The sequence below is a fragment of the Lissotriton helveticus genome, chromosome 5_1 (assembly GCF_964261635.1).
Source record: "Lissotriton helveticus chromosome 5_1, aLisHel1.1, whole genome shotgun sequence".
Lineage (NCBI taxonomy): Eukaryota > Metazoa > Chordata > Amphibia > Caudata > Salamandridae > Lissotriton > Lissotriton helveticus.
The window spans coordinates 274,748,059-274,772,965 of NC_136065.1; the positions used below are offsets into that span (position 1 = coordinate 274,748,059).

Below are 24,907 nucleotides of genomic sequence, written 5' to 3' on the forward strand. Positions count from 1 at the left end.
AAACCCTGGATCCAGGATTGGACAAAGTCTGCCATCCTTCTTGGGGATCAGGAAATACTGGGAGGAACATCCCTGACCCCTTTCCTGCTCCGGAACCACCTCTATCACACCTTTTCTCAGTAACGCCAGGACTTCTTCCTGCAGGAGTAGCAGGTGGTCCTCTGAGCAAAAACCTTGGCAAGGAGGGTAATTTGGAGGGAACTCCCGAAAGGGAAGAGCATACCTATTCTCCACGAGATTCGGAATCGGTCACATCGGACCTTTGGGTTCCCAATCTCGTAGAAAATGGGTAAGCCGACCCCCACAGGACCCGCATGATCCGGAATGGCGGATCTAGGGCTGCTTTGCTGAGGTTGGAGGGGGGTGGGGAGAGGAAGAGGAGGATGCTTGACGTCCTCGAGGACGAGCTCTTTGTTTGCCTCTGTATGACTTATACCGCAGATTTTGCTGTTGTTGTTGCTGTTTTGACTGCTTGTAGGAAAGAAAGGAGGACCCTCCAAATCCCCTATACCTTTTACCCACAGTTCCGCTGGATTGTAAACCCAAAGACCTGGCTGTAGCCCTGCTATCTTTGAACCTCTCCAACGCAGCATAAGCCTTTTTTCCGAAAAGGCCCGAGCCATCAAAGGGTAGATCTATTAAGGCAGCCTGGACATCCGCAGAGAATTCGGAAGTCTTCAACCAGGCCACTCTCCTGGTGGCAATTGGAGATCCCAATGACTCTCGCCACCGAGTCAGCTGTATCCAACCCACTTTGGATGACTTGCCGAGCAGCAGCGAGTGTCAACAAGCACCTCATTAAAAAATAAAAATGTGTCCTCTGGAATTTTAGAGGCCAACTGCTTCACAGAATCCATCAAAGCATGGATGTAACGCCCCAAGGGGCATGTGTCATTCGTTGACTTGAGAGCCATACTCGCCGATGAAAAAACTTTCTTCGCGGATTGGTCCTGTTTTTTTTAATCTTTGTCTCCAGGCACCTGAGGGAAAGCACCTGCAGATTTCTTGGAGCAGGCTGCCTGTACCACCAAGCTCTCTGGCAAAGGATGTGAAGATAAAAAGTCTGGGTCTCCAGGAGCCACCCTATATCTTCTTGCGACAGCTTTAGCAACTGCAGGAGCCATAAGAGGTCTACTCCACACCTCCAAGATTGGCTCAGTCAAAGCTTTATTGAAAGGAAGCATAGGCTCTGCCACTGAAGTCGGAGAATGGAGGACTTCTGTCAATAAATCAGACTTGTATTCCGCAGTAGGCAGATTCAAATTCAACAGTTCTGCTGCCTTCTTGATGACCAACTGATATGGTCCCACATCTTTTGGAGGGGCATCTGGGACAGAGGATAACTCCCAATCCGGAGACAGCTCCAATCCACTAGCCTCCCTTAGGTCATCAAAGAAATCTTCCGATTCCTGCAGCTCACCTTCTTCTATCTCCACTTCTCTGTACCTTTGTTCCTCTAGAAGTCGCTGAGCCTCACGTCTCGACCTCTCCTTCGGAAACGGCGTCGGTGGATCTGCAATCGACTCCGATGGAGCCGGCGTCAAACTCGGAGACGGAGGACCAGGCCGCTGTTCTCGAGGTCGAACAGGAGCCGGTGTCGAAGGAATCGGCGTCGAAGATCTCGGCGGCGGCGGGAAATGCCAGCTGGCATAAATGGCATGAACGGCGCCAGAGTATAAGTCTGGGGGACTCCCAGATTATAGGCCATCGGACCCATGGGACCAACCGGTGCTCCAGAGGAGTACATGGCTCTTGTGAAGACACCATACATGGCATTCAAATACTGTGTAGGGTCTTGACCCGGGCCTGGAAATGGAGGGTATGAACTCACAGGCTGCTCTCGAGGAGGCACCGGATTCATATCATCTTGCTCGGGTTGGTGAGCCGGAGCCGTCGAACCCTCAGGCAAGGGAGCCTCTTCCTCCTCTCGAGTTGGTGTTCGCGACGGCGCCGGAGAGGGATTCGACACCAGAGCCGGTGAATGCTCCGGCGACTCCATGGGCGAAACCTCACCTTCCGGATCCAGAGCCTCTGGTGAAGGAGATATATCATCCTTACGATGCCTTCTAGATGGTGACTTCGGCTTCGAATCCGAACCTTTTCCAGAATGATGTCAAGATCCATGCTTCTTCTTCTTGTGCTTCTTTTTCGCCAATCTGGAAGCATGTCCCGATGACTACTTCGAAGGCGACCTCGAACGAGACCTCTTCCTGTCCTTTTTACCTTTCATTTTGGCAACGAGGAGCTTCGCCTCTCTTTCACGAAGGGCCTTGGGATTCATCTTTTTACAGGATGGACACCCTTGGACATCATGGTCCGAGCTCAGGCACCATACGCAATCTTCATGCGGGTCCGTGATTGACATAATTTTCCAGCATTCACCACACGGCTTGAATCCGGTCTTCTTCGAGGACATCTCGACAGGAGACAACGAAAGAAGAAAACACTTAAACCAACTAACAGTAACAAAGTTACTATAAAAGCTACAGAGGATCCCTCGAAAACCGTTAGCGTCGACGACGCGGAAAAAAGGGAACTGATGTCATCACGCCGACTTGGGCCTATTATGGAGTCGGTGATGTCAGCGGAGCAGCGCGCGATGCCGTGCTTCTGTGACGTCGTCCACATCGGCGCGAAGCTACAAAAGAATTTCCGAATGTTGCTGATGCAGGGGGATATTCACAAGGTGAGGAATTCACTGGCAGATGTATCCATCAGAAACATCTTCAGCCATGCGCAGCAGGGGATGAGCATAGGCCTGCACCCAAAATGCTGTGGGCACCCTACCCGATACGGCCATGGGCCAAAATAAATACATTGAGTCCCTCTCCAGCCTGCTATGTTTGAGCAAAATTTTAAATGGGATTGACATGAGTTACGATTCGTGACTTGCAATTTAAAACATAGAGTACAAAAGTGGTCACCTTTTCAAGTGCTCTTGAAAATGTTCTTATAGGCTAATTTCTGAAAAACTATTGAACAGATTTACACCAAACCAAATCTATTCAGTAGTCTTGGCTGTGGGCGTGAGCAAAAATTCCTATGGGAGCTAACGCCCTTTAACATTTTTCCACCTCCACAGATCTACCCGAAAATTGGCATGCCAGAACTCGGCAAACCTTCCTCTCTGGTTTGCTAGGTTCCATGGAAATCTGTCCAGGATGTCTAAAGTTGTAGAAAAATTTTAAATGCCTTTACAATGGAAAGGGTCATTGAACCATAATGACACAGTGGTGAAAGACCCTGTGAATAAACACATGCATTTACATACATAAACAAACACACACAAAGGTTAAGTCAACTATTTTATACACATTAGCGAGTTGGCATGTCCACCCAGTTCAGGATTAAACTGCCAATCAGCTACACATACCTCACATAAGCCGGCTCTTCTATGTTGCTGGACTGTTTGGGTCTTCGAGTTTTGCAAACAGGACAAGCTGCTGCTGGATCCAATGGGACGGGGAATAAACGCTGGTTGACCCTATAGCAATAAACGCCTGGCAGATCGGGTGAGAAAAGGGATTACAATCCATTCCAATATGAAAACAAACTCTAAAAAGATTCTTGCCAGTCACAAACGATCAAAGTTATTGCTTCCAAGTATACGATGGTTTGAAGGCAGGTTGAAAACTCCATGTCAAGCTGACTGACCAGAATTCAGATGTTTCGCGGAATAGGTTAGAGGTTTTTTATTGTAGGAAACGCTTCAATTTTAGAGCTTCCTTTTTTTCAGGCTTTTCAATTCAAGTCTGATTAAAGATATACAATTAGAAGAAAACCTGTGCACTCATCAGTGTACTCCAATTAATAAATATTTAACCACTCCTTCAGGTTCTGCAAGGAGTCTCCACTCAATCAATATTATTGTAGTTTCATTTCCTCTGTCTTCATAATCAGAAAGTTTACATTTTCATGAATCATTTATTTTAATAGCATTTTGTTTCCACAGGTTGACACATTTTCAGATGTGTAACCACTTCATTTGTTGAATCAGTAACAAATGGCATTACAATCCCATGCTCCCTCGATCCTCAGTGTATTTTAGGCCCGAGAGGCCTTTCATCAGGGGAAAGTGTACTAAAATCAGAAGAAAACAATAACACAATTAAATATCTTGTATGTGGTATTTTACATCAATACTTTTCAATCGTAAATTGAGATTAGCACATAACAAATAATCAAAATCCATACTTTATATCAAAAGCACATGATTATTTCTTGCATATCAGCATTATTTCTAATCATCAATATAAATCAATCCAACACAAATCATTATGTACTTAAATCAAGAGCTATCCTACAACCGAACATTTGTGTCCTTTAAGGTTGCCTACTATCCAAATAGCCATATGAATATATGCTTATTTTCATATTGGTAACTGCATAATAATCAATAATGAAGCGCTTTTAAAACACTGTAGTCATTAAACATTGTGTTAGTATCCCCAGTCCGTCTTCACAAGTACTAGACTAACAGAGATGTAAACCCATATAAAAAACATGTAGTTACCAATATGAAAATGAGCATATATTCATAGAGCTGTTTGGATAGTAGGCAATTATATATAGACAGATACCTTAGGTTGTAGGATAGCACTTGACTTAAGTACATATTGATCTGTGTAGGATTGATTTAAATTGATGATTAGAAATAATACTGATATGCAAGAAATTAGCATTTGCTTTTATATAAAGTGTGGATTTTGATTATTTAATTTATGTGCTAATCTAAATTTACGATTGAAAACTATTGCTGAAATGTACCACATACAAGATATTTAATGGTGTTATTGTTTTCTTCCGATGGTAGTACACTTCCCCCTCACCAAAGGTCTCCCAGGCCTGAATCGTATTGGGGGAAGCACAGGATTGTAAAGCAATTTGTTAAGGATGGAATTTAAGGAATTATGGGGCACATGCATCAGGGATTTTCAGATTACAAACATTGCTATTCGCAAAAATCGTCCGTTTGCGATTGCCAAATGGCCTTTTCTGATGCATGAAAGTTTTTGGGATGCGCAATTTCGGTAATTGCAATTTTTTGTGATTTTTCAAATTGGGATTGCATTTAAGGAATCGCAATTTGCAATTCCTTAAATGCAATGCCAGAAGCACTTTGAAATAGCGATTTCGCTATTTGGGGCCGCAAATTACAGAAAAATTAAACTGGTCAGTAATTTGCAAAAACTTCGGAAAATTCTCTAAAATACTAAAGTACATTTTTCAAAGTTTCATGTTACACACACATGCCCTTGGGGCATGTGTGTGCGCAACATGGGTGCACAGTACAATTTCAGGAGTACAACAGGGTGTCCTTTTAGCACCCTTGAAATTGCATGCGCAATTTGTGAGTGCCTATTTGGTACTGCCATATTGCGCATGCAATTCCCTTTCATTCCTATGAGCATGTAGGCCCATAGGAATTAATGGGAAGCCTTTCCTTAATTGCGACTCACAATTTGCGAGTCACAATTAAGGAATGTTTAGGAACCACTATTTTTTAGTGATTCCTGCATGCATAGGCTTTTGCGATTCCTTAATAATTGTAATTAAGGACTCACAAAAGCCTACCTTGATGCATGTGCCCCAAAGTGGTTACACATGTGGACCTTTGTCACACTGTGGAGACAAAATACTAATAAAATTAATGATTCATAACAATTGGAACTTTTTGGTTACTAAGATGGATGAAATTAAAATACGATAATATTGATTAAGAGTGGAGACTCCTCGCAGTACCTGAAGTAGTGCTTAAGGGGATGCATGTAGTTTTCTTTAGGTGCATATTTTGTCTAATTAAGGATATCTCAGCATTGCTGCCATTAACATACATCCCTCCTTCCCCAACATCACATTGTCAAACCCCTGTCCGTATTCACAATTCAAAATAAATCTAAGTATACTTCAGTGTCCAGCCCATGAGGCCCTATTTAGGAACCCTGGCCATCAAAGGATGACTTCCAAGGGGCCGAATCCGATGCTGGACGGACCGAAGTCCGTCCGACACCGGATGGGAACTGGAACCAAACAACCTCCTGTCATCGGTTCCAGCCCAGGAATTAGGATGCAACCGAACCCTGTTCAGTCACAATCCTATACTCGACAATGGGAGCATACATTCCGAACGAAATGCATGCTCTCAATGCAAAGAGCAGAGGTGCAGTTCATCCCTGCAACCCGTGGCAGGCACCTCAAGGTGCCTGCCACGGGGTGCAGGGATCAACAGTGGGGCACCTTAGGTGCCCCCTAGGCCGCCAAATGGCGGCCTTGCACCCATGTGGGCCCTGCTGGGGGCACCCAAAGACAGATTCTCAATGCCTTTCTGTGCTGGAAAGGCCGGCACAGAAGGGCAATGGGAATCTGTCGTTGTAATCCCTCGGCCGGAAGGAGCTGGATGAGGGATTACTGCAGGTTCTCCGAATGGCGGCCGGGCTCTCCAAGCCCATTGGAGGCCATTTGGAAAACCAATTCAGATTCCCTTCTGACCGACCCCATCGAAATGTGTCAGTCAGAAAGGAATCCGACCAGCATTTTACGATGCAGGCTGGAGGGTCCGACCAACGGTTGGAGCCGGTCCAGCCCACATCGTAATCTGGCCCCAAGTGAGAATGTCTTCATGTCTAACCTGAACCTGCTCAGCAGAAACTGGCAGCCTGCGCATCTCATTGTCTCCATGCAAACAACATGTATCTGCAGAACACACTATCAATGTGGCGTTCCTAAGAAATGCCCCTCACCAATTCATGCAAAATACCTTCATGTTTACCAAATTCATGAACCTAGGTAATCCCAAGTGCAACCGTTCATTCAACCCTGCAAAAGACAAGCAAAAAGCAGAGCTGTGGAGAATTGCATTTACTGAATAATCACTTCTTACATTCATGCGGCTCGAGGGAAATTTCTTTGTCCTCATCTTCAGAAGAAATATTCAGTGCCTGTGAACTACAGAAGGAACAAGAACATAAGACAGTGACATAACAGCAACAAAAGATCTGAAATGATTCAAGGAATGTACATCCATAGATTAAATCTGCTTAATACCACAAAGAGTATTTGCGACACCAGAGGATTTTGCACAAACAGTTGCTCCAATGTATTGCCAATGAAAAACAGGACTAACCTTATTGCATTTTTCATTGTTTTTATGCAAACTAATCTGGGCATAAACTTACTTACTTGCTCCAGTGTCTTAACGTTATCCCATTAAAATGTTTTATTTTGAAATATCTGCTTTATGCAGTCATCTGAAGGAAAACTCTGTCACAAACGGACAAAATGGAAGGACATATCCATGTTTAAATATTCAAAAGAAAAAAAATCTTAGGGCCTGATTACGTTTCTGGCGGTCTTCCGACCACCAGAGGCACTGAGGCGCAGGAGTGGCAGTCCACCGTATTGCCGCTTACGACTTACAAAGTCGTATCGGCGGTGAAACGCCTGCTGCACCATCGAACAGTCGCTCTCTGGCGGTGGCGCAGGAGCGCCACAGCGCATTATGCTGAGCAGTAACTGGCTCAGTCCCGCTCAGCATATTTTGAGTTCTTGCACCGCCAGCCTTTTCATGGCAGAGCCACGCCATGAAGAAGTTGGTGGTGCAAGAAAAAAGGGGACCCTACAGGGCCCCCAAGTCCCCCACGCCATGGGGATACATTCAGGGGACCACAACATGTGCCCCTCTGTCTGTATTCCCCCCAGTTCCAGCAAAGCATGGACATCACCGTCCATGCTGTGTTGGAAATTTGTGGCTGTTCCCATTACGGTGCCTGTTTTCAAGGCACCGCGATGGGAAAGGCCAAGAACCGCCAACAGTATTAAGAGTTCAACATTTGCAGCTTGTAATACAGTCGGTGGTGCTTGCGGCGAAGCGGAGCAGCATTGCGCCGTAGCCGCTACTCCAAAGTCATAATCAGGCCCTTAGTACTTCACTAAAAAGAATAAAGAGTCTCCGAGCCAGAACTACCAAGAGAGAGCCTATAGAAGACAGATGAAAAGAAGTATTGTCAAAGTGGTTAACATATTAAATGGGGAATCACTGAATTTTAAATAGCCGTAAAAAGACTTGCATTCATTTCAGCATAACGCATATGAAGCTTATGTAATAATACAATTAAGACACAATTTAATTTCAGACATCATTTCACACCATTATTTGCAACAAACTGATCTGTCACTTACTCAAAGTAACGTGCATGGATACATTCTTCTTTGTTCACTCTTCTGAACTCGTTGAGCTCCGAGAAGTACTGCTCGGATTTCTCAGCCACAGAGAAGTCTGTTTCCAACAATCCTGGAAAACCATGTGTAAATGAGCAATGAGTGTTGCGGATGGAGTTCGAAAAGAGGTAAGAATTTCTATGGAAAGCATTACTACTCTCTGCTGATATCATAAGGAATCAAAGATACAGAGGACAAACTTCATTGAAGTCCTTAAGTACACATAGAAAGGAGCCAAGAACTTACCTGCAATCCAGTCATAGCCCAGGAGGGGGCGATCAGTCCAGGGGCCTTGACTCACTGGGGAGGGCTCAAGATTAGATTTAAACATCACACGACCAGCCCCTTTCTGGAAGTAAGGAAATAGACAATTTTATTTATGTAGCATATTTCTCAAGTGCACATGCACCTATGGACATTAAGGTGCTTTACAAAAAAACAAAGAGGAAATACATAGAACATGTTAGAAACAACCCAAAACTAGGTAATACTGGAGAATAACTAAAGGTTCACAGTAAATCGAGCAGTAGAAGAAGTAACAGATGGGGAAGATGGTATAGAGTTGTGGAGTCTGTTGTGGCAGGAGTTCAAACAAACTGAAGGAATGCTCTGCAAGACACAGATACACTTTCATTTCAGTTCCAGGGTGACCTTTCATGTGATCAAGAGGGCTCAAACATGGCAAAGCAAAGTAGAAAGGTTTTAGGCGTTTTCTGAACGAAAAGGTGTTAGGATGCGTCTGGCGTTTGTTGGCAGAGAATTCCAAGCTGCTATTGCTGTTCCAGAGAAGAAGGTTGTCTTTTTTCTAGGAATATCAATTCTGAGGTCATTCCCAATTTAAATGTCATTTGACCTCCTGAGACAGATAGAAAAGCAGAGAGAGGACATATGTGGTATGCAAGGCCGTACAAGTGAGACAGCACAGTTTAAAGCATATCTTAGCTTGAAGAGGTAGCCAAATGTGGTTTGCATAAGATGGGTGAAATATGATAAAAATGTACCTGTCCGCAGAATGTGTAGGGCTTTTAGAGGGCCAGGTTTGAATGGAGTATCCCCTGCTGGTATGGATTTGTCACAGGCCAAATGAAAGATCATTAAAGCCGTGGACAGCTGTTTACTGTTGGCCACTGGGAGGATTTAATTTTTTGACCCTGTGGAGAAAGACTTTGGCACTTTTGGCAATGCTGTTAATGTGGACTATGAAAACAAGCATTGGAAATGCAATAGGTCTCGCAATAGGAAAGTTGGAGCTATTGGTCTTATAAATGACTTTTTTTTAATTTATGTGTTGTTTTTTTAAATAGCTAAATAAATAGCTTTGTCATTTACAATGCCAACGCAGGCATTTTCCTCTTTCCGAACTTCTAATGGCCCATTTTCGCCATTCTATACTTGTATACTGTACAGTGACTCATGTGAGAGAACAATAATACCATTAAATCTTAAAACAACAGCAACATTTCAAATCTCAGTATAACTTCTTAGGGGAAACCAGTTCTTTGCATAGGGCATAAGTAACACATGCTTCCATAGCACAGACCTTTGCCTACACATTCAGTACACGCCGTTCTTCAAACGGTCCTAAGTGATGGCGCCTGGTTATAAAAAAGCATCCGCACAGATGCACTGGGAGGCAATCTTGTGTTTGTTAAGTGCTTTGCCGACAAAAACTCACCTGAGAGCACAGAAGCATGACCAACTCCACCATTTGCAATGCAATAGGTCTCACATTTACACAAGTTTAAGCTATTGGCATTGTAAATGACAATGCCTTTTATTTAGGTTTTAAAAACAAAAATAAAAGGCATTGTGATTTACAATGCCAATAGCTCAATATCGTGTAAATGTAAGACCTATTGCACTGCAAATGCTTGTTTTGATTACAAAAGTTCTATGCAGACAGCACATGCTTGCTGAAGCTCGACCTAAAAACTAAGCGTAATCAGATAGATGTGAGATGTGCTCACAGAGAACATGGTTATTTATGGACGCCTTTAGCAATGAATGGACTCTATGCATTTAGCTGGTGGATACCAGTTGTGCCAGCTGCAAACAAATATCTAGATATTATGTAAAACCATAAAATGCATTTATATTTGATAAGAAAAAAGTTTAGACACACAGGTTACAGATTTTATGTGGTTGTAAAAAATTACCATGGCATCCAACAGTTGAAAAATACACAATTGTCCACGTTTCTCGCTCTGCCTCCCACCAAAGAAACACCAACTGCTTACTCACATTGAAGATGTGGAAGGCTCACTCGACGCTGGTCACTAGATAGAACTTGCGACGTCTATGGTGGTAGTGCAGAACATGTGGCATGTGATTCGAGTGCAGCCCAAGAGCACCGAATCCCTGGAAGATAGTGCTGCCACGGCTCGTGGTCTTTGTGTCTCAGTCAGACTCTGCCATTCCAGCAGGTAAGCTTAACAAGCCACTAAGGGAGAAGACCGGCAAATGCAAGATGCTCCTTCTCGCAGTGAAAGAAAGCAACACACGTTTTAGCAATAGAAAGAGGACGCAATGGTTGAAGCAGCTGGACATTCAGCGATGGCATCTATTTGTCTTTTTGTCAGACAGCTCTATTCAAGCATGTCAGTGAATCGGGAAAAAAACTTTATATAGAAAGTGTATATTCAGCGGATTTATGCTTAATGGGACAAACTAAGCACACTTGTTATTATAATGAAATAGAAGAAGCCAAAGAAACAAATAAATAAATGGAAAAATACCTTCTGTCAGCCTGCTGCGAGCTTTGTAAAAAGACGGAGGGCATTGCTGTGGGGAGGGGGGAGGAGAAATGCGACACGGCGGGCAGGGGAGGGGGCGGAGCGGGGAGAGCGGCGATGAGGGTGTGAAGCAGCAGGGGCCTTTGAAGTGAAGCTAAGCTTCACTTCAAAGGTGTGGGAGGAGTGCGGCTGAGGGAACAGATGGCGATTTGATGATGTGCACGCGCATTTTAGGTCAATGCGCTTGCGCATTGACCTAAAAGCGCACGGGCACAGCACCAAATCGCCCAGTTGGGTAAAGTCTGTTTAAGTCGCTATAGTCTCGCTCTGCTCAATGCGCATGCGCATTGAGAGGCGAGACCTAAAAAGAGAAAGCTCTAGAGTGAAACCAACAAATATCACAGTTGGTGTGACAGCAGGAGTGAATCCTTGAAATGTTCAATTAGATAGGAGTTTAGTGTGCATTTTCATAAGGAGGGAAAGAAGATACATTCTGTTATATATGGAACTCGTAACAGAGGGTTTGAAGACATCCAGGTTTGTATCGTGATCAGGCATGTTCTAAGTAGACTGAGGTCCTTGATGGTGGAGGTCTATAGGCACATTTGCATGTCATACATGTATTGTTGGAGAGATTACCCTATTAGGCTAAGTATGTCACACAGCAGCTCCACGTAAAGTTTGAAGAGTAAAGGTGAGGGGATTGAACCTTAATGAACTCCACCTTTCATTCCCAATTATTTAGAAGCGACGTTTTAGATCCTTACCACTTGACATCAATTTAAGCAGAAGGTTGCAAATCAGCTGAGGACAAGGCCCTGGAAGCCAATGTGGTATTCTAGTGTGTGTTCAGAAATATTACATGGTCCATGATGTTGAAAGCAAGCAACAGATCCAACAGGATAAAAAGGCAGGATTCAGCACCATCTAAGAAGCAGCTATAACTTTCATTGTAGCCATTTCTGTGCTGTCTCCTGTATGCAGCCAGATTGGAATGGAGTAAGCAGTTAAGTATTTTCATCAAATTACTTACGTTTTGTTTTTGGGTGGGGGGGGTATGTAGTATTAAGATTGAGCAGGATGTTAGGGGTCTACGTGGGGAAGAGAAGTCTCTGAAGATGGACGTGGAAGCAGGAAAGGACCTGAAGAAGAAATGGGTTTCTGTGTGTAGTGTTGAAGGAGTTCAAGTAAGCATGCTGAATGCATAATGGAGGGATGAGGGCAGACATACAGTTCGGTTCTTTTCCCAGATCAGTCAGCCCTCCAGACAAGGAGGAGGCCATTTCTTTCCCCTTTAGCTCAATATGCTCTTCCCGCCTGGGTCCAATGTCCTAGACTTCACCAAAAAGGGGGGGCTGAACTGTTCCTACAAGGAGTGGGAAGTTAAAGGGAGGACTAAGAAAGGACTAAGCAAAGACTGGCGTGACCAGAGGTGTAAATATAACACCTGTGGGCATCCCTTTTGTTGGATGTATTTGCCTCACACACCCCGAAGGATGTCATGCTTCATCATCGGCGGTTGCTCCTCGTCGGGGGGGAGGTGCAATCCCCGACGGGCACACCTCAAAGAGGGGCACTTTGGCGGAGATCTTTTGTATCCAACTGCCCTATGGTGAAGTGTGGGTGTGTGGGCGGGAAGGCAAAAGAGCCTGAGGTGATAGTTAAAATGCAGCAAGGGGTGCCGGAAACTATTTTATTCTGGTGGTCCCCCTACTACAGTTAAAATCGTGAAAACAAGCTCGCTCAGTGTCACCTCGTTAGGTAGAGTGACTCATGTCGAGCCAAGAAAAACAACAAGTGGTCAACATGTTTCTCGCAAATGGAACAATATCCTGCGATTCATCAGGACCTTAAAAAGTGAAAACTATAAAGTAAAGAAACTCAAAAACATGCCAGTGTCATGTATGTGGTGTGGGTATATTTTACCTCGATGGAAAGTCCTATGCCTAAGGGTTAAGGGCTAAGTACCACATGAGTGGTCGGCGGGTCAGTACATCGGGGTTGAGCCTTCAGATTTAGCTCAATCAGCCCGTGTCCGCGTGGGATCACCTACCCATCTCCGCCGAGCTCCAATGTCCTAGAGACAGATGCTGACTAAGATCATTTGCTGTTATCTAGCAAAACTGATCCAGAGATGCTTAAAAAAGCCAACTCAGTAATTAAGATGGGATGGCTATGGCTGGAGCCACAGGAAAACAACCAGGAAAAGTCTGATCTCATTCAAGTAACAAGATCCCATGACTGCGCCGATGTGAATACAACCTTGCACAATACCATGAATGGAGTCTTGCAGTAGTAAATGAATCATAAGCATTGCAGGAAGGGTGCACCGGCTTGCATAGGGAGCTTCTATCCCAGCTCCATTATCCCCAGACGAAGAAGGAATATGCGCCTCTAGGCAAATACAAAGAAGTGGACATGAACACCACTTCTGTGCCAGCCTTCTACCACAGTATTTCAGGGACTCTGCCACTGGAGATTAACTCCATTAGAATACAAACTGTATGAAATGTGTTTCAGTGTGTCCTTCAGTGTTTTATACATACCCTGATGCATCATCATGAAGTGTGTCTTGGATTGTCATTTTTGCCCTTTTCCATGTAATCGGTTTGATTGGTTTTCTCTCACACTATCATGCCACAAGTCTGGGTGGTTTCAAAGAACTTTAAATCTGGTACAGTCTATCTCTGTCTGCATAATGTAACAGTCCAAAGTGATTAGCAAGACCTGGCATAGTATCCTCTTAACAGAGGCAGCTTGGATTGTTGTGGTTCTAATCTTTTAGCACTATCTCTTCACCGCTTTGGCATTTAAGCATGCCTCTGTTCTGATCTTGGAGTTACATGTCTCAGGACTGGTGGACTAGACATATCTGGCATTCTGGTGCATTAGTTCTTCCCCTACAATATTATTACAGTTGTGACCCGGGCAGACCTGGGGTTCTCGCATATGACTCTCTCACCTTGGCATCCAAACTGCGAGACATGTTTAGGATCGATTTGGGTTTATGCATCTCCTTAATAACGTTCTCCTTTTGTCTATTGTTCCCCTCATCCAGTAAACGTTCTTCGTAGTGTACAGGCTCTGGCTGTAACCGCTCGACCACTGCACCAGTAGAAGGAAATTTCTGGGTGGAAAATTTGGCTTCCAAATCCACCGACGCTGTATTTTTGACGGGCTCATCCATTTCTCTCCTGCCTCGTTGAACAAGGCTCGCAGGGATAGCTTGCTTCTCTGTGTGCATGTGGTCTTCAATTCGTGCTTGGTATTTGCTTATCTTCTGTTGTTTAGTCTCTCTGTGTTGGGAGATGACAACCTCCCCCCTCCGATCTTTACAAATATATGAACTGCCCTTTTGCATTTTCTGAGGTGAGCACAGGGCAGCTCTGGCAACAGCAGTTTCTCCATGGGGCACCAATTTCACCAAACTGGTCTGTTCCTCCTTCATATTCAAAGTTTGTTGATTCTTGCCCTTTTCAGAAACAGGCAGGTACGGTATTTGATGGTTAATCTGAAAAAGATAAAAACAGATTAGCACCACATGGAACCCAACCCACACCACAACTGTCTAAATGAATAAGTCATAATATTGTTATCGACCCTAGCACTGTAGTTTTTCTTCATGGCATACCAGATGTAGCTAGGTAAGCAATGTTACAGCATACAAATTACAAAGACAACTCGGGTATACTTGAAAACAGATAAAACTATGTTTTGTTGGGAAACTGAATGATTGCATGTAAGGGCTGATAACACCACAGGCAGCAGTATTATCCAAGTTTACAATAATTCCTTGTTAGTCTCAAAGAAATCTGTTTTCCAGTTTGGGAAATATTTTAGAGACACACCCTACAAGGTGGGGGTAGGAACTGGTAATAAAAGACAGCACTTTAAAAGAGTTGAAGATATAAAGCAGAGATTAGAAGGGGGGTTAAACAGGTCAGTAGTTACGTTTAAAGGGAAACATGAAGTTCTAGGAAACAGAGGTTCAAGATGCAACTATGGAAGGGCAGCTTTGAGTGAAAAGCAGAAGTTGCAAGCCTTCTAGCTAGTATTTTTGGACCTTGGAAAAACACTCAAGAGATTAAGAGTGACTTGTGCTTTGTAAAAAGAACAAGCATTGGAAATGCAATAGGTCTCGCAGCATTAGAGTTAGTGCTTTTAGAATTGTTTATGGGTTTTTTGTTGTAAATCTTTAGCATTTTTATTTCTTGTAGCCAATGCTAAAGAATTACAAATCAAAAAAGCCATAAACAATTGTAAAAGCTTTAACTAAAAATCCTCTGAGACCTATTGCACTGTGTGAGGGTGAGGTGTTGAGGGTGAGTGAGGGTGAGGGTGAGTGAGGGGTTGAGGGTGAGTGAGGGGTTGAGGGTGAGTGAGAGTGAGAGTGAGTGAGGGTGAGGGTGAGTGAGGGTGATTGTGAGTTAGGGTGAGGTGTTGAGGGTGGGTGAGGGTGAGGGTGAGGGGTTGAGGGTGAGTGATGATGAGTGAGGGTGAGTGAGGGGTTGAGGGTGAGTGAGGGTGAGTGAGGGTGAGTGAGGGTGAGTGAGGGTGAGTGAGGGTGAGTGAGGGTGAGTGAGGGTGAGTGAGAGTGAGGGTGAGTGAGGGTGAGTGAGAGTGAGTGAGGGTGAGGGGTTGAGGGTGAGGGGTTGAGGGTGAGGTGTTGAGCGTGAGGTGTTGAGGGTGAGGTGTTGAGGGTGAGGTGTTGAGGGTGAGGTGTTGAGGGTGAGGGGTTGAGGGTGAGTGAGTGTGAGTGAGTGAGGGTTTAGTGTTGAGGGTGAGTGAGTGAGGTTGAGGGGTTGAGAGTGAGTGAGGGTGAGGTGTTGAGGGTGAGGAGTTGAGGGTGAGGGGGTGAGGGTGAGGGGTTGAGGGTGAGGGGTTGAGGGTGAGGGCGAGTGAGGGTGAGGGGGTGAGGGGTTGAGGGGGTGAGGGTGAGGTGTTGAGGGTGAGTGAGTGAGGGTGAGGCTGAGGTGTAGAGTGTGAGTGAGAGTAAGAGTGAGGGTGATTGAGGGTTTCAGTGTTAGTGAGGGTGAGGGGTTGAGGGTGAGTGAGGGTGAGGGTGAGTGAGGGTGAGGGGTTGAGGGTGAGTGAGGGTGAGGGGTTGAGGGTGGGTGAGGGTGAGTGAGGGTGAGGGGTTGAGGGTGAGTGAGGGTGAGTGAGGGTGAGGGGTTGAGGGTGAGTGAGGGTGAGGCGTTGAGGGTGGGTGAGGGTGAGTGAGGGTGAGGGGTTGAGGGTGAGTGAGGGTGGGTGAGGGGTTGAGGGTGAGTGAGGGTGAGGGTGAGTGAGGGTGAGGGTGAGTGAGGGTGAGGGTGAGTGAGGGTGAGGGGTTGAGGGTGAGTGAGGGTGAGGGGTTGAGGGTGAGTGAGGGTGAGGGGTTGAGGGTGAGTGAGGGTGAGGGGTTGAGGGTGAGTGAGGGTGAGGGTGGGTGAGGGTGGGTGAGGGTGAGTGAGGGTGAGGGTGGGTGAGGGTGAGTGAGGCTGCTGTGGTGGTGCTGAGTGATGCTGGGGTTGCGCTGAGTGGTGCTGTGGTGGTGCTGAGGTGGTGCTGAGTGATGCTGTGGTGGTGCTGAGTGGTGCTGAGTGTTACCTTCACATCCTTCCTTCACATCAGAAATATCTGTGACTGTTCCTATTGTGATTATCAAGCAGATCGCAATGCAGTTAAATTCAGTGGGGTACACCCAATAATCACGAATATCCATGTCTCCATGAACATTATAGAATTTACATAAATTATATGGGTTAGGGAATAGACAGGGTATCATTGATATCAACGGACTTATAGAACATTCGCAACCTGCAATCTCTAGGGGTAAGTGTTCATCCAGGAACTAAAACTTTTTTCTTTGAAGTCTGTCCGACACACAGAAAACAAAAGTAGCCACTGACATGAAGTCACAGGATCCTCCACACCCAACACATCGGTTGCCCTGACAGCTACGTGAAAATGGATACCAAAAGCACACAAGTAAAAAATCGCTCTGCATAACAAACTGCTTGCTTTTAGAGAATATCACAACTTCACAGAATATACGAAATCCACTTCAAAGGATTTACAAATAAACCTGTTCGCCAGCTCAGCTGGCTCAAGTCGGTAAAACACATTAAAAACAAGCCAGATAAAGAAATATGGGCAAAGTGAACAAGGACAAAGAGGTAAAAGAGAAACACGACAACAGTGGCCCGAAGTAGATAAAATTGTGGCAAAATAGAAAAACTGTGGCACAGAAAACAGGGCAGAAATTCATATCTGGCGTTTGCATAACAAACTAAATCTCAGCATAATTGTTATGGAAACTTTTACCAAAACAAATATTTTGCTGGCAGGTTAATAAAACCCACAATAAGTATTGGCGTTTTGATAGAGAACAGTGTTGAAAATCAGGGGCTGACCCCCTATATGCCTTGGCGCTTTCACTGGAGGGACTTCCCATGGTTGGGGGGGGAGGAAACCTTACTGCCCAGCAGCTGGCCGTAGCTTTGCAGACCTGATGAGCAGGGAGGGTGTGCGAGGGGTGAGCGAGGAGGGGCTGGGAGGGAAACTGAGGCAGGCAGCGGAAGTCTGGGGAGGAAAGAAAAGAAGCCAAAGATAAATAAATAAATAAATAAATACACTCGGTCGGCCGCGAGCGTCGTCTTCAATGCGGCGCTCAGGATACTTTACAGCTCAGCAGCTGGTCAAATGGACGTTGGTATACTCCCCATAGGGTACTGCTACATGAATAACACACTGTGTAGCTTTGCAGACCTGATGAGCGAGGAGGGGGTGCGAGGGATGAGTGAGGAGGGGGTAGCAGGAAAACAGCAGGAGCAGGCAGCGGATGTCTGGAGAGGAAAGAAAAGAAAACAACAAAACAAAAAAACAAGCAAAAAACTACTGCGCGACTATGAAAAACAAAAGCTAATTCAGCTCTTGACCACATACAAACTATGACACGATTTAATGTGTTACCACATTTACTGCTCAGTTCCCCCACACACAAATAGAAATATAATCTGGCATCAATGGCCTAGCAGCACTGTATTAAAAAAAATGCAAACATTATTAGGCATACTTCTTATGAAGCATGCCTCGATGATGGAGCGGGGTCACCTATGTGAGAAAGTAAATGTTGTGGCCTGTACGCGTGCATCATCGGTAATAGCAATAATATTAGCAGCGGATGCTTGCGAGTCGGCCTTCTAAAGCCTTTAATTTAGCGCTCTGACGTGATGTGATAGCGCTACGTGAAACAATGAACGACGCTGTAGGAGCTTACACAGCACATACAGTCGAAGACTTGGAGTCAACCATTTCCACAATCTTTCTAGTCCTAGTCAGGGGAGAAGTATTAAACCATCTGCAGTCTCCCGTGCCCCTCCCCTTGCACAATATAGCGAAGATCAACGATATACTCTGGCTGCTGCAAGAAATAGGTACGTTTATGCTTTACAAGTTAGCAGGCAGTAAGCAGCGCTGCTGCGCATGTTCTAGCCCGTGCACTGTTGGAGGGCATATAACATGAGCAGCTATGAAGCGAAAGCCTGCATTTTTTAGAGGAATTTGACCTCACTCATCCAACCCATGAGGGTGCAGAATGGACAGCCAGAACTGTCGCACACATACCTTCGACATGGAACACTTGCACACAGCATGATAAATACGAGGCACTGTGATATTACACCATCCCCGATTTCACTGGGAATGGTGGAGGGGGTATAAATGTTTGTCTACCTGTAACACTCGCCATACGATTTTCCTTGACAACTTAAATTGCATGTGACACGAAAATGCATAGCTAACAACTCATCACGACACAAACGTTGCCACGTGGTTATGTTTAGTAAAAAAAACAAAAGTATTAAAGACGTTTGTCAGAACAAAAGCTCTAGCGTGATTAGAGCAAATAGGTGCAGAGATCAGAAGCTTTGGGAGTCTCCGGAATGTTTGGAACGGAGGGGGGAGGGACAGCAAAGAGAGTGGGGTGAAGGAGCGAGGGGGAGGAGAAGTCTGGGCAGGCAGGATGACTCAGGGGAGGGGGCGGAGCAGGGCAGAGCGGCATGTGGGTGTGAAGAACCGGGCCTTTGAAGTGAAGCTAAGCTTCACTTCAAAGGTGTCGGAGGAATGCGGGCGGCTGTGCACGCGCTTTTAAGCTCAATGCACATGCGCATTGAGCTTAAAAGTCACGGGCACTGCAAGGAATCGCCACGATTCCTTGCAAGTTAGATAAAGTGTAGATGAGCCCCTATAGTCTCGCTTGCTCGATGCGCATGCGCATCGACAGGCGAGACCTAAAAATGCAAGTAGCAAATGCATTATGAATTACATGAATTAGTTAATAGGAGTTCCTGTAAGTACAGTATATTTTAATATTAATATCTTGGTTTATGTAATGCTTAATATGGATGCATTTGTACTATTTTCTACATACTATAAATGACAGGTGTTAGTGACAATCATTCAATTTAATGGTACTCAATATTTCGATCTCAAACAGATGAAGGCCTGAGTTGGCACTGCACGCACTACAAGTACCCAGCAAGTGTGCAATGTTTCCAGTTACACGAGTTGGAAAGGAAAAATGCTAGGATGAGCCTTTCTTAGATCTAGCAAGGGCCTTTGACTCCTGTTGGTAGAAAGTATACCTGCATCAGTTACATCTTCTCATTTGCCTTCTTCTACCACTCATGTGTCAATACTCAGATCAATTCATTCTCATCCTTCAACCTGCAGCATCCTCCACCACCATGGGTCACAGATCTATCACAGATATCAGACATTAGGAAGGCTCTCTGCTTTCGAGTGCTAAGCTTATACTCCCAAAAAAGAGCTGCCCTGTGTTCTTTGCTCATCCTATCATTACAAATGCTCACCATACACATTCTAATACCCTCTGCCAGAAAACTTGGCCCCAAGCATAAGGGCTGGTGTCCTGTACAACGTTCACCACAAGGGCAGCAAGGTTATTGAGAAACTCATCTCACAGCTCCTTCTTTACTGCTACATTCATGATCGTCTCCTAAACTAGGAGTACACTGTACTACTACTGGTCTGCCTTCAACTGCATTCTTTTGATCTTCCCACAAAATCACCAACTTTGTTACAAGAACACGCTTAACCCTCCCAAAAGGAACCAACCCATCCCCTCCGATCACCAACTTGATAGGCCATCAGCCACAGAGAGTACCACTAAACATCCTTAGCTCGGTTCTCAGGTCCTCAACTCCCTATCTCTACGGGAAGGTCTCACAACAAGTATTGGAATAGGTAGTCTTATCACTAACCCATCCAGTGTTCCATTCCGGTTACGATCCTTCCAAGCTGGTTTTACTTCTTCATTGGAATATACTCCCCAGCAAACTTCAGCCAAATACTCACTTCCCACATTCAACTTTAGCCTTAAAATCCACCATCTTCACTTCAGTACCTCCACATAGCTGACTCCCAGCACCTTCCTCTTACCTCGACAAGCTATGTATGATACTGTACATATATTAGCAATAATGTGTGCAGTATATTACTGTGGTTTTGTTACAATCTTCACGTATCATCTGCAACCCATTTCTGTGTTACCACTTCACAACCTATATCGTTACGGGCCACCGTCTTCCAATGTCCAGAGTTTCTGTTCTAAAAGCTACCATCTGAACATATAAAAAGTGAAAATAGAGTCAAGTCCTCATTACCTAGGCTGTGTAAGAGAATGTCCTCACTATCTATTCTGTGTAAATAGAAACAGGCCCTCCATACACAAACTGCAGCTAGGGATAGGCAATTCAACACAACTGTGAATAGGTGGCAGTCATTCATTCCTAAACTGTGAAGAGAGATGGTCCCTGATAAAGACTGTGTTAACAGAGGCACAGAGATGCGTATTGTCCCTGGGTGCATAGGTAACATGACCATCGCAAGGGACTTCTTGCAGTAAAAACCTGTACTTCATTATGGCGCCAGAGTACACCACAACTGGATAGAGTAAATCGCACATCGTCCTATGCGCCCCAAAAATGGCGATGGCATTTTCGAAGTAAGTTCAGACAACAGGTACACACTGCACAATAGTTAAGCATTTTAAGTAAGCACTGTCACCAATACCTGGGATCTAGGAGTAGGTACAGGCATACTCTGACCAGAGTTGTGGCTGAGGGGACAGGGCAGCAGAGAGTCAGGCATCACTCTCTGCAGAGGGACAAGCTCTCTGAACTCCGCCTGTTTTCCCTTCAGACACTCAAGAAGAGCTTTGTTTGTTCTTCTAAGACTTTCCATGTCCTTGGCGACCAACATCATTCAAGCCCGGTCCTTTAAAAGAAAGAAAGAAAATGATTAAAAATAAGCATTATAGATGGAGACTATACTACCAAAGAGTTCACTAGAGTCACCCCATGCACTGACATGACCAATCCTTGATTCTGAACCACATATCCCCCATAAAAATTGTTCACAAGCTTGAACCCTTCACTAACACACATCACATCTCCACAATGTGACTGCAATCTTAAATTACCATATTGTGACTTGATCACAAGAATATCTACAACCCAGCTGTATCCAGCATGTTCCCCAGCAGGAATTTACACCCTAAAATATACTTCATTTCAGTCTCCCACAGTTTACTGAATTTGTGACCATGTCAAATCTCAGTTTCATGAGGCAATGTGTCCTGGAGCTAAGGTACCCCAAACATCAATTAGCATAGTAAACCAGTTCAATAAGTAATGTGGTCCCTTCAATAATGGTGTTCCAGGTCAATTAAAAGCTGAAGGATTTTATTACAAAATACAAAAATTGGATCTGCAGACTCCGTGACATAAAGGCTATAAAATGCAAAGTTAAACTGAGAATATCAAATCTGAAATTATTTCAAGGCCCAAATGAGAAGCAACATCAGAAAGAAATTGCCCAGCATCCGTAGTTGAAAAGGAAAGTCTTCCAAAATGTGTCTCACCCGAGAATTAAGGGGTTCTTATACATAATGCTTGCATACCAAATTAGTAAAACTGCAATATCATCGTGGTGTGAGCAAGAGTATCAATTCTTTAGCAAATCAGAACACACGAATAATACACTTCATTACCATAACACAATAAGTGCACATCTCTTGTAACCAGCACCCTCCGATATCACTCCTTCCCAATATAAACACCCCACAACAACAGCTTCCCCAACAATAAAGTTTTGAACAAAAAAAAAAGACAAAATATTCAAAAGGCTGGTGGTGGCCAGCGCCAGACCCACTAACTTTCCCAGGGCTTGTTTATTGTTTTTTAGAGCTAAATACGAACATTTTGTCTGTACTTCAGAAGTTTCTATATAATCAACTGCGCAGATGTAGTCTGTATCATTCTTGGCACATATATCTACAAGAAGGCATAGGGAACTGGGTGCAGGGTGTGAAATTATAGACATAATTGATTGATTAGTGCCTGTATGAAAATGGGTTATTAAATGGGGTGGAGAGAAGTATACCACAAGGAATAAGTCTACAAACTTGTCAATTTAACCGCTACCGCGTTTTCCCGCTGTAAGCGGGAATTTCAAAAATGGCTTGTTTATGACAAAGCCAGCTCGTCATCCGCGCAGCGCAGGTAACGCTGATGACGAGCTGGCTTTGTCATCAGCGCCGAAGGGGTTAAACACACAGTTTCAACCATTTAAACCTGGGCTCAAACCCTGATAGCAATGGCACAGAGCAGAAAGGCTTAACTTGGGTAAAGTAAGCAAAATATTTAGCCATACCCACAGTGCTCGAAAGTAGGGAGATCGTGCCGGATACCGGCAGCTATTTCTGGTCAGGATCTGGGATCCAGCTGACCATGAGAAACATGCTGAATTTGCCCTGGTGTTATTCTTTTAATGTGTTTTTCTTATTTCTACTTCCAGCTAGAGCCAAAGTAAAAGCCCGATTTTACAGGGTAATAAGCCCTCCTTTTGTTTGAGTATAATACTGGATGGGAACTCTCTGGAGCCTAACACCTAGATGCCAAAGCAATGGAACAGAACAAATGTGCATAGCATGTTATCACTTCACGAGACATTATGATTTAGAGGAAGCTTTTTAACTTTGTTCAACTCCATATGTAAGAGATCTGCTTCCACTTTAAGAATGCAAGATTAACTTCCTGCCTGTATGAGTAACTGCACAAATATTGATGTAAATAGCACCTATTATTTTTCATTTCATTATTTTACAGCACTACTCATCCCAGTGTTGGATGTAGTCCAAACTCTGACTCAAAACATAGAACTCTCCCAGAACTATGTTAACGCTATTATCATCCCCTCTAAGTTGCTGGACACACAATGATCTCTGTAGCAAGTGCCTTAACCCTGTGAGATATTTTACAATGGGCCTCTTTGTGACCAACTAAGTATTCTAGAACAGACTTACTGTTACATAAGCCCTTGTTGCCAATCTCTTTGAAGACGATTTAACTAAATCTATAAGTTGACTGTCAGACTCTGCCTTTCAAGCTCAGTGACTACACTCCCTTTCCTCTGCCACACCTTGACTCCCAATTTATGAGTTTCCAGAGTAAAGTTTGTTGCCATTTCCAGAACTGCATACACATACATAATAGTAGTGTGTGTCCCTTATAAAATGCACCTTTTCCAGTAGCGTGTGGCCATCAAAACAATTATAAATGTCAAAACGACATACACTTGACCAGGACTTTAAGTGCTGAGCGCCAGCAGTTTTTTAAAGGGGGCCTCGAAACGGGTCTCTATCGGGCTCTGTGTTGTGCATTGGCACAGGCAGTCCGTTTTAGGTCTCGGCCTGACGTAAGCAGCGCATGCGCTGCTCTCGTCATACGAGGCTTTTTGGAATCAATACAATTCCAAAAGCTGTGTCCCAGCTCCGCCTTCAGTTGTGATTCCTGTGCGTCTTTTAGTGTCACGATTTATGCCAAAGACAGTGCAATGATTGCACTGAAGGCATGTCACTCCCTGTTTGTTGAGACCCGGTCTCCTTTGATCCACGCCCAGCGGGATTGGAACTCTTACCGGCGGCAGTACACACAGTCCTTCATTAGGCGGTGTGCACTTTTTTCTTTGCTTTTTTGCGCTAACAAGCCCCGGAGAAGTGAAGCAGCTTTGTCCCCAAGCATCGAGCCTTAATTGTTCCAAGTTTCTTTATCGAGCGCTTCAGGAACCACCAACATACAAATCCCCCCCACCCCCTCACCTTAGCTTTGCTGGCAGCCAGCGCTCCCAGATAAGGCGGCGGAGGCAGCTGTGGGGGAACCCAGGCTCCTCGCCGTCTTCTGTTCCTGAGGAGTTCCACTTTTAAACGACACAGGTCAGGGTGTGTAGCAAGCATCGGAGGGTTCGACTCACCATGCAGAAGACCAGTTGCTCGGAGTGAGTCTGTTTTCAGGTCTGTCCCCAGCCTTACGTGCCGCCTGCAGTATGTTCCAAACTCCCCCGCCCGAGAAAGCTTGCCAAGCAGAGAAGCCTCTCTTTCAATGAGCCGGCTTATTTGCCGGTCAATCTCGAGCCCACTTTCTGCATTCTGCAGCTGTGCACTTTGCTAAAGTTGCCATAGAATTTTCCATAAGCTCCTTGCTGTTCTACCAGGCAATTTGGTCATTCAGGTCAATAAAAAAAATGAAATCGCATTTTTTTTTTGCTTTCTCCCATGCTTTTGAGCTACCAGTGTCCTTGTTAAGGCGCCCTTTGTGCATTGCTCTCTTCCGAGAAATGAAGGCGTCCTCCCACTGAAAGCATCGATGGTCCGCTGAGAAGTGCTTTTGTGCTGAAAGCATTGGAGGTATGCTGAGAAGTGCAGTTACGCTCCAAAAGAAAGCATTGTAGGGCTGCTGAGAAGTGCCAGTACCCTCCCACTGAAAACATTGCAGGTCTGTTCAGAAGGGCAGTTACCCACCCACTGAAAACATTGCAGGTCTGTTCAGAAGGGCAGTTACCCACCCACTGAAAACATTGCAGGTCTATTTAGAAGTGCAGTTACCCACTGTGAG

General features: G+C 44.7%; 1 protein-coding gene across 3 annotated transcripts in view; it reads right to left on the reverse strand.

Moving 5' to 3' along the window:
• MIIP (migration and invasion inhibitory protein) overlaps window positions 1–24,907 on the reverse strand; it is a 66,074-nt gene that overhangs the window by 11,705 nt on the left and 29,462 nt on the right. For all 3 annotated transcript variants that reach the window (XM_078640898.1, XM_078640896.1, XM_078640897.1), the window contains exons 2-7: window positions 21,027–21,230; window positions 13,912–14,460; window positions 8,464–8,566; window positions 8,179–8,290; window positions 6,881–6,945; window positions 3,374–3,500 (exon numbers count right to left, since the gene is read on the reverse strand). In XM_078640898.1, coding sequence (XP_078497024.1) covers window positions 3,374–3,500; window positions 6,881–6,945; window positions 8,179–8,290; window positions 8,464–8,566; window positions 13,912–14,460; window positions 21,027–21,218 — 1,148 coding nt within the window. In that variant the 5' untranslated portion in view covers window positions 21,219–21,230. The remainder of the gene's footprint in view (window positions 1–3,373; window positions 3,501–6,880; window positions 6,946–8,178; window positions 8,291–8,463; window positions 8,567–13,911; window positions 14,461–21,026; window positions 21,231–24,907) is intronic.